Raw genomic sequence first — 12,910 nt, forward strand, 5'->3', positions numbered from 1 at the left:
AAACATAAAAATGTCCAGTTAAACATGTCTTATTTCCAGAGGCAAAAGTAATGAGCCAGGAATAATTAAACCTCACAAAGAGGGCGCTTGGGTATGGACACACAGTTGGCCATGTGTCAAGGGATTGGTTGGGGAACAGTGGTCAAGCAGGTGTTCCTTATGGCTTCTGCAATTACAGCCTCTGCTGGCTGGTCGAGGTGCAGAAGTGGTGGCTGATTGAGATTGGCAGCGTGTGGCTCTCTGTATTTTATTTGGGGGTTTGTGAGACACCATCTCTAGCAGCTGAAAAGAAGCGGCCATTGGCAGGACCCGTGTAGTAGGAGTCTGTGTCGGACTAGAACAGTGTACTGTTCCTGGATGGAGGTAGGTAGGACCCGTGTAGTAGGAGTCTGTGTCGGACTAGAACAGTGTACTGTTCCTGGATGGAGGTAGGTAGGACCCGTGTAGGAGGAGTCTATGTCGGACTAGAACAGTGTACTGTTCTTGGATGGAGGTAGGTAGGACCCGTGTAGGAGGAGTCTATGTCGGACTAGAACAGTGTACTGTTCCTGGATGGAGGTAGGTAGGACCCGTGTAGGAGGAGTCTATGTCGGACTAGAACAGTGTACTGTTCTTGGATGGAGGTAGGTAGGACCCGTGTAGGAGGAGTCTATGTCGGACTAGAACAGTGTACTGTTCCTGGATGGAGGTAGGTAGGACCCGTGTAGGAGGAGTCTATGTCGGACTAGAACAGTGTACTGTTCCTGGATGGAGGTAGGTAGGACCCGTGTAGGAGGAGTCTATGTCGGACTAGAACAGTGTACTGTTCTTGGATGGAGGTAGGTAGGACCCGTGTAGGAGGAGTCTATGTCGGACTAGAACAGTGTACTGTTCCTGGATGGAGGTAGGTAGGACCCGTGTAGGAGGAGTCTATGTCGGACTAGAACAGTGTACTGTTCCTGGATGGAGGTAGGTAGGACCCGTGTAGGAGGAGTCTATGTCGGACTAGAACAGTGTACTGTTCCTGAATGGAGGTAGGTAGGACCCGTGTAGGAAGAGTCTATGTCGGACTAGAACAGTGTACTGTTCTTGGATGGAGGTGGAGGGCAGCAGCAGTGGGAACAAGGTTGCATTCGGATACGACTAGATTAAGTGAAAAAGTAAAAAAAAAAAAAAAAGTAAAAGAGTGGTGAAATACTAGCCTAATAAATGCATTCATCTTGACAAACGTAAATCTATGTTTATGTCTTTTTCGGCCTGTTGACACTTTGTTTCATTTCTTTTTTTTTACAACTCAAAAAATGAATGGAGCAGAGACTCAGAGGATTATGAAGACTCGGACAGCGAGAGCGAGGACCCCTTCACTTCCCATCAGGCACGTAGACAGACGGCCACGGGCTCACAGCGAGGGGCTTTGCCCCCCTTCTATAGTTACCAGGGGGCTGGCTGGACACCCCCTTTTTCTAGCGCACCCCCGTTACCGTGAGTAACATATGCACAGATACACAGACAGACAGACAGAATTACATTGTGGATCACACCTATGTAAATCCAATTACTGACTAAGCTTTTTAAACAGTGGGTGATGATGCAGTGTATAGAGCACATCTTTAGATTTTAGAGAGGTGGAGGACGTAGTTTAGAGGTTTAGAGATTCAAGATTAAGTGTTATATTACATTCAGTGTGTTTTATATATGGAGTGTAGATAGAGACACACTTGCATACTGACAATCACAGATATACAGTTGTTCACATGCACAGGTACAAACGCCATTTCTGGAAAAGTTGGGACATTTTGTAAAATGCAAAAAATAAATAAGCTGGGACGCTAATTCTCTTAACCTTTATTTAACTGACAAAAGTAGAAAGAAAAGATGCACACTGTTTTCCCTAAACAACTTAGTTGTATCTTTGTAGTAAATTTAAACACATTTATAATTTGGAATGGTTGCCCATTCTCAAGATACAAGATACAAGTGATTCTCTTTTTAATGATGTGCTGTATGTTTTCTTGATGATGCAGTGGTAGACTGTGTTACATGAAAATGTTTTTTTGAAGCACTCCTGAGTCCGTGGGGCTTTATCACAGGCACATTCAGCAGTGGTTTCCAGCCTTCCCCTACACAGACTGAGATTTCTCCAGAATTCCAGATTTTGGAGATCTTACGTTAAGAAATGGGTTTTTTTTTTACTTTGTTGAGCCATAACACATCTTTGCTTACAAGAATTGATCCCTTGGTGGATCCTGGTTTTATGCCCAATCATTATTCCCTCACTTGCTTATTGTGGCATGTTTTTAAACTGGTTAAAATTGAATATTACACAAACTTTTTACTTTTATTTTGCCCATGTCCTAACTTCTTTGGGTGTGTTGAAAGCATTAAATTCTAAATTTGTTTTATATTTACAAAATACAGTGAAGTTAAACACTGGAAATCTTTTCTTTCTATTTTAACCAGTTAAATAAAGATTCAAAAGAACTAACAAATCACAGATTCTTCTTAATAATGCATTTGAGAAAATGTCCCAACTTGGAAATGTCCCAACTTGGAAATACTGGAAATAGGGTTTGTATATCAGTGGTATACTCTAAGCCATAGGCAACTATACACAGTGTCCTCATTTTTTCTAACAATATTTTTATGTATATTAAATTCAGGTAATAAATTCAGTGACAATATACTAGGGCTGTCAAATATGGTATCCTTAAAGGTATAATCATAGGCTACTTGTTTTTCACAGTTGTAAATGTTGTATAATGTCAAAGCTTAAAAAAACACATCCAAAAACATTTCCAAGACAACGCGGACACAGATACTTTATTGCCTCTGTTTAAAACATGCAATAAACTTATCAAGAACCAACGTGGCAAAAACTGGATTGACTAATACTTGTACTAGCCAATCTTCTGGCTTTTTTGTAGCTGATGTGTACCTTGTGCTAAAGGGAGTTCAGTTTAAGTTGGTTGGTAGTTTGTGTGTCAGAGCTTCAGTTCCATCAATTATGTAAGTATAACTCACTAAGAACACAATGTCCGAACAACCATTCACAGTCTACAAGAGCAGCAAAACAACTGGTTTTCCAAATGATCTGAATATATAAAAACAAAATCCAGCTGGCTAACAACCTATGAATGGTTGAATAGTATGAATGCATGTGTTTAAAGTCGAATGTTAAATACCAGTTGTGTTAAAAACATGCCTGTAAAAGCCTTTAACATGCCAGTTGTATCAGATTTAAATAAAACTGTGGTGGCACAGCTAAGTCAAGGCATGACCTCTTTTTGTAGGTAAACAAGTCCACCACTCATTATTTGTGAGCAGCCAGTGATATTGCAATAATAAGTGTAAAAATGTCAAATGTGTATTTCAGCTCTGGAATATTTCAAATATTAAACAAGGTAAACTGGAAATTAGTTTTGACAGCCCTACAGTGGAACACACTGCTGATGTGAATATTTGTTCATGCCGCTGCAGCCAGGGACACACATCACACAACACACACCACACAACACACAATGACACACACAGACAGACATACAGACAGGTGGAAACATGACAGCAGCTTTCAGCTTAGCCCAAAGAACAGACACAAGTACAGAGGTCTGTCTGTCTGTGTGTCTGTCTAGCCGTCTGTCCCCCATTTCAAGACAGACGTGAATCCGTCACAGACGATCAGTAAGAATGTTTTAGTTAAAATCCACCATCCCCTCCTTTCCTCACTGGCAATATTTCCACGCAGATGAAATTGCGCTTTACAATCCTTTACAAGCTGTCTTCCTGTCTTCTGCTCTGTGCTTTTCTTTTCTTTGCTGCATATGCTCTTCTTTTGTGCTTGGGTCACTGTATTTCTGTGTGCTTTATTAGGAATGGCAAGCATGTGCGTACAGTATATAATCAGAGACCAAATATGATTGATATTTTCTAATAGGTTTGTTTAGGAGCCTGCTTGCACCCCCTGTTGCCCTTTAGCTATCACCCTGCAACTCTCCTGTCAGCACGCCCATCAATAGATTATTGTAAAAATTGGGGTGTTACAGTAAGTCTCCATCTCTCTAACTCTCATCTGTCCTTCTTCTCTCTTTATCCATCTTCGGTCCTGTCTCCTGTCTTTCACTTTTCTTTTTACCCCTTAACGTGGCACAACCCTTCTGTGTGTCTCTGCCATTCCTCTTTTATCCCATCCTCTTGCGTCTCTCTCTCTCTGTATCTCTATGCAGGACTCCAAACGCTTCCTCCAGTGGCAACCCTGGTTATGAGAGCCTGCTTCTGAGTGACAGACAGTCCCCACCCCCGTCTGTGAGTTCCCCTGTCTGTGTGCCATCATCATGACTCGTGGCATTGTGTTCTTTTTTTTAATCTGTGCCAGAATTTAACTGCGTCCTGCTGTTCTGCCAAAATGGTTTAATAAAGCTGCAGTATACAGTTATAAGGAAAAGTATGTGAACCTCTGGTTACCAATCTCCAAAAGTTAGGTGTGCCAGTTGTAAAGACAATCTTGGTGTTTTCACAACTTTTACTTTCTATGATTCGCTGAATTGTCTACAAAAGAAACAAGGACGTTTAGTGCATTTGAAAATCTTCCTAGAAGTGACCATGAGGATCACATCAAAATCACAATGCACTGCTGAAGAGGAGAAAAAAAAACCAAACTAAAACATGCGTAAAGTCTCCAGGCCTTTTGCTTTTATGTGTCCTCTCTAAGAACAAATGTTTATGGTAGGAGAGCAGAGCACACAGAAGGCCGATGCTGCACATCTTAGGTTTACAGTTCCGCAAAACTTCTTGGCCAATGTTTGGCAGAAATGCACAACACTAGGTTTTAGGGTAATTGTGCTGCACACCAACATCAAAAGCTCATCCAAGAAGGAGAAAGCATTACTCTTTTGGGCTGCTTTGCTACCAAATTGAATTCAAAGTTCAATAAAAATTGGATGATCAGTTACAAGTAACCCAAAATACTCGTAAACTCATTTATCAAGCCATAGTATTGTTCTGCCTTGGTTAAGCATCATGTATATTGGGTTTATTATCAGTTCTTGCAGGTGCTGGACTACTTTTGGTGCCTCAGTGGCGAGGGGCAGCTCGCCCTGTTACACTTTTCTAGGGAACAAATGCTAAAATGTACATAATAATTCACAAACTTATTTACCTGAAACTGTGCAAGCAGGGAATAAATCATTAGGAGTGCTTTAGGGTGATTTTACTCACAATCATGTTAGGTGCACTCTCCTAACTCCTTGGCCAACACAGAGGTGGTACAAGCCTAACCCTGACCCTTATGTCAATTCTGCAAATTGTAATTCACCAGCCCTTTACCAGCACCTTAGAGTAACCAGTAGAAACTTGCTCAGGTATAACCAGTCACCTTCCAGATCACACACCAGGCTGAGCACATGTGGCTTTGATTACTTTAGACCGAAACCAGCTGTTGCTTGAGGATTCCACCACTAGTAGTGCATAGTAACACAACAATTTGCCAAGGTTGGGAAGTGCTTTCAAATTGACTTCTTGATAAAACTGTGGAAAGACACAAGTTAGGAAAAGGCTACAGATATCCCTCTACAAACCATTCAGAGCAATATCAAAAAGTGGAAAGTGTATGGCACCACCAACACCTTGCCAAGATCACGCTGTCCCTTCAGACTGGATGACCGAGCCAGGAAGATGTTGATCAGGAAAGCCGCTACTGAAAAAGTGCCATGCTGAAAGACTTCTAAGGTTTTATGGTCAGATGAGATGAGAGCAGAATGTTTGGAGTAAACCAACCTTCAGCAGAAACTGGGTAATTGATTAGGATTGAAGCGAAAATGGATACATCCAAATTCTTGAGTAAAACATGCAGCCCCTTGCTAAACAAATGGACAGGAGGTTCAGCTTCCAGCACAACAACGCTTAACACACACAAACAACAAGGCAGTGGCTGAATGACAGGAAGGTGAATGTCCTTCAGTGGTCAAGTCTGAGTCCTAACCTAAATCTGGTCAAAAATATGTAGAAAAGCAGTGTAAGCAGTAAGCAGAAAATTTGACTAAACTTGAGCAATTCTGCAAGGAAGAATGGGCAAATCTTACCCAACCTAAGTGTGCAAATGCTGGCACTGACAGATTTCAGACTAAGACAAAAAGTGACAATTTCAAAAGGGTACAAAGGTTTTCTACTTGCACTGTAGCAGTAAGTGTTTTACAGCTTGTGTGTCTACTGCGGGTTCAGCTTCACTTTACAATAACAGCACTCACCGTCGAGTGGATCTGGTCTATCAATTTTACACCCATGTGAAAGGTGATATGCTATGAAAGTCACTTTGCTTTTCAGTACAACCCATATTACTGCCAGTATTGGTCTGTTAGTCGCTCCATTTTAAGCACCTGTTAGCGATGGGTTTGGCAGAATAGTTGGACCCACTTTCCAGAAGTGGTGTTAAAGTACTTTTAGCCATGACGTGTACATAGATTAGATAAGGGAATACCGGTGCAGTGTAAATACTGACGCATTTAAAGTCTTATTTTATGTTACAGTTTGCACCTTTGAATTAATCATGTAATGACATTTGCTTTTATTCTTGTTTTTTCTCTCATTTGCATCTGTCCTCTGCTGGATCTGTGTGTCTGCACCATGTCTGTCCAACCCCATTGTGGCCGTGTAAAAGTACAGTACTCTCCCAGCATGCTGACGGGCTATACGGGTAGTCAATCACACCATAACCACGCTCATTCAAGGAACCTGTACTCACACTAATTTTTACGTACAGTATTAAAAATATAATATATAGCAAATATTTAGTTTTAATATTGAAAGTTTATTGAACTTTTCTTGAAATTAGAGAGTTGAATTGTAGATGTGTAAATCATGGTGGAACGTCAGTACCACTGAATCAGCCTGACATTTAAAGTCTTAACCTGTTCAGTGTGGTTGTTACAGGGGATTGAGAACAGGATGGTACTGACGTTACCATGTTGCTGTTACTGTAGTGCTCTATTTTTAAATGTATTACCACTTTGTTTTGGAGTTTTTATATTATTGTATGCTAAATCACAGATACTTAAGAATAATCGGTATTATAATGCAGCTTACTGGGCAGTTTTCTTTGTTTTGTTTTTCATTTCAAAGTTTTTGACTGTACCTCTTTTAAAGGTGGTAACTCTCTCTAACCTTGTATACCCTCTTACATGGTGTAAATATATATTTACTGTATATGATGGTTGAGTGTATATGCACTTTAAATGGCAACAATAAGAAATAAGATTTTCTCCAACTGCCCCACTGACTATTGATAAAAAATAACATGTTTAGTGAAGGAATACTTTATCTGCCACAGGCTGTAGGTCAGTAGCGTGATGTACACAGCAATAATTCATGCTTTTCCAACTGAAGGAGCACAAGTCTGCTGTAGGGGCAACAATTGTAAAACTACTGCCATAAAAACCTGAACTGCTCTTTACAAAATGACACCCTGACTGCCAAACAGTATGTTTACTACCAATACACTGTACTCATAAACATTACAGAACAAGGTTTAGGAAGAGAATAAGATGCTGCACTTTTGAGAAATGCTAGTAGAATATCTGAAATGTGTACACTAACTTTTGTCTTCATTTTGTATCCTATGTTTTTGTCTGTATGCATTAGGAAAGAAATATTGCTTAAATAATACAGTGTTTTAGTGTTTTAAACACAGCACATACTAAACTTTCAGTATCTTCATTTCTGGAAATCTAATCTGCATTTAACTTTTAATTCATCTTAATTAGAAATGTACTATGCTAATACTATACATTCTATATATTTTTATAATACATAAAATATATTAGATTTATGAACTATGAAATACATAATGAACTACATCGATCAGCCATAACATCCACCTCTTTGTTTCGACTGTCCATTTTATCAGCTCCACTTACCATATAGAAGCACTTTGTACTTCTACAATTACAGACTGTAGTCCATCTATTTCTCTGCATGCTACAGAGCAGGTATTATTTGGGTGGTGGATCATTCTCAGCACTGCAGTGACACTGACATGGTGGTGGTGTGTTAGTGTGTGTTGTGCTGGTATGAGTGGATCAGACACAGCAGCACTGCTGGAGTTTTTAAACACCTCACTGTCACTGCTGGACTGAGAATAGTCCACCAACCAAAAATATATCCAGCCAACAGCGCCCCATGGGCAGCGTCCTGTGACCACTGATGAAGGTCTAGAAGATGACCGACTCAAACAGCAGCAATAGATGAGCGATCGTCTCTGACTTTACATCTACAAGGTGGAGCAACTAGGTAGGAGTGTCTAATAGAGTGGACAGTGAGTGGACACGGTGTTTAAAAACTCCAGCAGCGCTGCTGTGTCTGATCCACTCATACCAGCACAACACACACTAACACACCACCACCATGTCAGTGTCGCTGCAGTGCTGAGAATGATCCACCACCCAAAAAATACCTACTCCGTGGGGGTCCTGACCATTGAAGAACAGGGTAAAAGCAGGCTAACAAAGTATGTAGAGAAATAGATGGACTACAGTCAGTAATTGTAGAGCTACAAAGTGCTTCTATATGGTAAGTGGAGCTGATAAAATGGACAGTGAGTGTAGAAACAGTGAGGTGGTTTTAATGTTATGGCTGATCAGTGTATATATAATAAAAATTATTATAACAGGGTGCTCAAGTGGAGCAGCAGTCTATTACACTTGCTAACCGTCACTGAGATACAAGGTTTACATACACTTGTATGGGAATTGTTTGTCATTCAGTTTTTTAAACCTTGGGATTTTATTGTCACTGAATGATTGGAACATTTCTTAAAAAAAGAAAAGCAAGTCCATTAAGAAGTACACAGAACAGTCATCTCTCACCAAGGGCAGAAAGAAAACTCAAACTGTTACTTTATATTAGGAAGAAATGTGTACTGTTGGTTAAAATAAATCCAAGAATGAGTCGATAACAGGTCTGATGTGAATTGAAAACTTGTTGCTGCCTTGACAGAAAGAATAGAAGCTCGTCTTTCTTTCTCCAAAATTGGCACTTTGTTGTTGATTCATGGACAAATAATGAAAAGCAAGGGCTTCTTTCCTAGGCACATGGCTAATGCACTATTTCAGCAAAAGGTGATGGTTTTTTTTTTTTTTCCCACATTAGAAAGAAACCACGGTGGACCTCCACGACATAAACTCAACCCCCCACCGCACTGCCCCCCCATTGGCTGGTTATTATTATATTAGAATATTTTCGTTAAGTAAAATATTATTAAAATAACTACAACTGTGCATTGAAAATGGACTTGAAGTCTGTTGATGACTTCTGAGTGAGTACCTTTAATTCATTCTGATCAGCTATCAGCATATGTATGAATATATACAGTATATGTATGCTGTGAATATATATATATATATATATATATATATGAAATTTGTTGAGGGGGCACAAAATGTATTTTTGCACTGGGGCCCATGAGCTCCTAGTTACGCCACTGATCCCAATCATAAAGGTTGATGAAAATGAAAAAAATGTTATAAAAAAAAACTACAATAAAAACAATTAAAGAGGAACGTTGTTCCAATCATGGGGACTGCATGATGGTGCAGTGGGTAGTGCTGCTGTCTCACAGCAAGAAGGACCTGGGTTTGGTTCCCCATGTGGGCGGCTAGGGTCCTTTCTGTGTGGAGTTTGCATGTTCTCCCTGTGTCTTCATGGGTTTCCCCCGGGTCCTCCGGTTTCCTCCAACGACATGCAGTCAGGTCAATTCGAGCTACCTAAGTAAGTATGTGTGTCTGTGCTGTGATGGACTAGGTTGTTTCCTGCCTTTTGCCCAATGAATCGGACCCAACACAACCATGATCAGGATAAACTGGTGGTAAAAAAGACAATGAATGAATGAATGTTCCAATCATTTAGTTAAGAAAAGTTTTAGGAATCATTAAACCTGCCCTGATACACATAAATGAGTCTGTGTGAACTTTTGATTTCTATTAATAATTTAATCTGTAATTTTGACCAGTAGCACCCAGTGAATGTACAGTCATTAGCAGCACCTCGACAATTTAGAATTTTTGTAATACTGTTTGTAACCAAAAAGCACATTTGCTAACAGAAAGCACTTTTAAGAGCATTCAGACTACATGGCAGTAATGTGCTACTCACCTGAGAGCAAAAGAAGTGCATTACACACCGTGTCTTGTTTGTGTGTGGATGTGTTGGGCTCTTCTTGAGATGTTTAGTGTGTCTGTACACACACACACACACATATATATATATACTACATTTTCCAGTGTATTAACCCCCTGTCCTCTCCTACTGGTGTTAATTAAAAATAACTTAAACTGCCTCCTTTTCCACAGACTAATTATAAACGAATAAAACTAACAATTGTGAAATAATCAAACACTTGTGTGTGTTTTGTTGAGTGAGTAAAGAAAGGAAGAATTAGCAAAGCTCCTATTACATTTTAATTATAATTATTTATTCTACTATTACAGGGGCACTCGGGATTCGCATGGCTGTGTCTGTGGGGGTGGGATGGCCAAACAGCCTAGCCATTGGTTTTTCAGTGTGTATATATAATCAGTAAATAATCAAACACAGGATGGCACCATAAAGTAAACCAAGCATTGTGGATTATTGACTGAATCATTTAAAATGAAAGGGAATAAATGGGAATAAATTTTTGCCACATGTTAATGTCCAGTCAAATCAAAATGCATCTAATAAATCTAATGACTGACTTTTAACTTACCTTTAGTTACTGCTTCATTCTTATAAAAGTCATGGTGGATTTGGAGCATATTCTGTACACAAAAGGGTGATGTACCTGTAGGTTAAACAGGCTCTCAATCGCTATTCGTGAACTACTCAACAACTCGATCCAAGCGGCTCGAGCGCATGGCGACCGAAGCAAGATTTCTAGCATGTCGAATATCTGAATCGGAGTTGCCCGACTGGCAATGAGTGCGGTGTCGAACAGCCAATGAGAACGCAAGATACGGTGTGAGGGGAAACGCAGGGGAGGAGTTGTAAACAGGTGGGACAGGGGCATAATATAGTTTTTATCAGAATACATCAGCACACACACACACACACAAGTTTTACAGTATTTTTGACCTTATTATTCTCTACAAAACATAACACCAACGGTTCATTGCAAAAAATATTTATTAACCTCCAACTCACTATAGAACAAACCATGCTGGTCGCGTAGCCAAATCCACTCAGATTCATTTATTTTTTCTTCTTGATTTTATATCATCATTAAACCCCTCGCCACTTTTTGTTTTCATGACAAAACGTAGTTTGGGAGACCAGAGAAACTCACCCACGATTCCAGTTGGTGATAGATGGTGTAGTGTGAAACCCCCTATCACCGATCAGTCGTGTAGTGTGAAATACACAACTTGAAAGACTCCCGATTACAACAGATCCAGTTGTGTAGTGTAAACGGTACAGCGACCTGACGACTTGGAAAGTTATGTAGTGTGAACTCGGCTTTAGTGGTTAAAGCTCTGTGCCTACAATCACTGTCAAGGATTTGGAATTCTGCTCATGAGGTTCTTCTCAGGTACATCTAACCAGTTGGTACATTCAGTGATTATATTGTAAGCCATACAATTACTGACTGAAGCCCATCTGTTGCTTTGTACACCCCCTGTACCCCATTTATCCTCAGAGAGGGACCCCTAAAGGCAAAGGAACCCCTCTGACCATCAGCTTTTCCGGGTGGTGTACCATTCTCAGATGAAAGTACAGTTAAACCAACAAAACAATAACCTTGTGCAAAACACCTACTAAGAAAACACAACTCCATTAAAACAACATTCACTTTAATAGTGACCACTTCATTCCAGCGTGTCCTGAGACGAGTACAGACTGAGAAGATGAGCTATTGAAGAAAAGAAACAAACCCCCCTGCTCCTTACAATGGGCAGCATTTAGGACTATAGGATGCTGTTGGAAGACAGTATTAAATATATAAAGATTCAGATTTAAAAAGCAATAGTTTAGACATGTTAGTGAACAGGTGGTTAACAACAGATAATATTGCTACAGTCTGTACACTTATTCAAACACATCATACTATTAGATTCAGGGTGCTTTGGTGGCGCATCGGTAAAATACGCTACAGCTAAAGTTCGGGGTTTGAATCTTAGTAGTGCTATTAGTTGGTCAGGTGGCTTCACGGACATGACTGGCTAATGTCTGCAGGGGTGTACTGGTAGGTGCCCAAGCCAGGAAAAATACTATCTGAGGGTTGCGTTAAGAAAGGTATCTGGTATAAAACGTGCCAGGTCTGGAACGTGGGCCGGATCCGCTGTGGCGAACCCTAATATATGTGAGCAGCCACATGAAGAAAATAAATACTAGATCAAATCCCTTCTCTAGAGTCACACAAAAAATTGAAAGAGAATCACCGCTGGAAAACTGCAGATTTTACTAAAAGTGTTACAGTAAAAGGCATCTTATAAAAAAAATGACCTGTAATGTCCTTTACTCAGAATTATTATCTATATACAGTGTATCACAAAAGTGAGTACACCCCTCACATTTCTGCAAATATTTTATTATATCTTTTCATGGGACAACACTATAGACATGAAACTTGGATATAACTTAGAGTAGTCAGTGTACAGCTTGTATAGCAGTGTAGATTTACTGTCTTCTGAAAATAACTCAACACACAGCCATTAATGTCTAAATAGCTGGCAACATAAGTGAGTACACCCCACAGTGAACATGTCCAAATTGTGCCCAAAGTGTCAATATTTTGTGTGACCACCATTATTATCCAGCACTGCCTTAACCCTCCTGGGCATGGAATTCACCAGAGCTGCACAGGTTGCTACTGGAATCCTCTTCCACTCCTCCATGATGACATCACGGAGCTGGTGGATGTTAGACACCTTGAACTCCTCCACCTTCAACTTGAGGATGCGCCACAGGTGCT

General features: G+C 40.1%; 1 protein-coding gene across 5 annotated transcripts in view; it reads left to right on the top strand.

The window, feature by feature from the left end:
• Nucleotides 1–7,630, top strand: part of ttyh1 (tweety family member 1) — a 30,074-nt gene extending 22,444 nt beyond the window's left edge. For 2 of the 5 annotated variants that reach the window (XM_062991744.1, XM_062991745.1), the window contains 3 exons: nt 1,294–1,461; nt 4,200–4,278; nt 6,634–7,630. In XM_062991744.1, coding sequence (XP_062847814.1) covers nt 1,294–1,461; nt 4,200–4,278; nt 6,634–6,717 — 331 coding nt within the window. In that variant the 3' untranslated portion in view covers nt 6,718–7,630. Of the gene's footprint in view, nt 1–1,290; nt 1,462–4,199; nt 4,279–6,628 lie in introns of all 5 variants that reach the window. The other 3 variants (XM_062991746.1, XM_062991748.1, XM_062991747.1) reach the window with 3 other exon arrangements.
• Nucleotides 7,631–12,910: the final 5,280 nt, after the last annotated feature.

The sequence above is a fragment of the Trichomycterus rosablanca genome, chromosome 3 (assembly GCF_030014385.1).
Source record: "Trichomycterus rosablanca isolate fTriRos1 chromosome 3, fTriRos1.hap1, whole genome shotgun sequence".
NCBI lineage: Eukaryota > Metazoa > Chordata > Actinopteri > Siluriformes > Trichomycteridae > Trichomycterus > Trichomycterus rosablanca.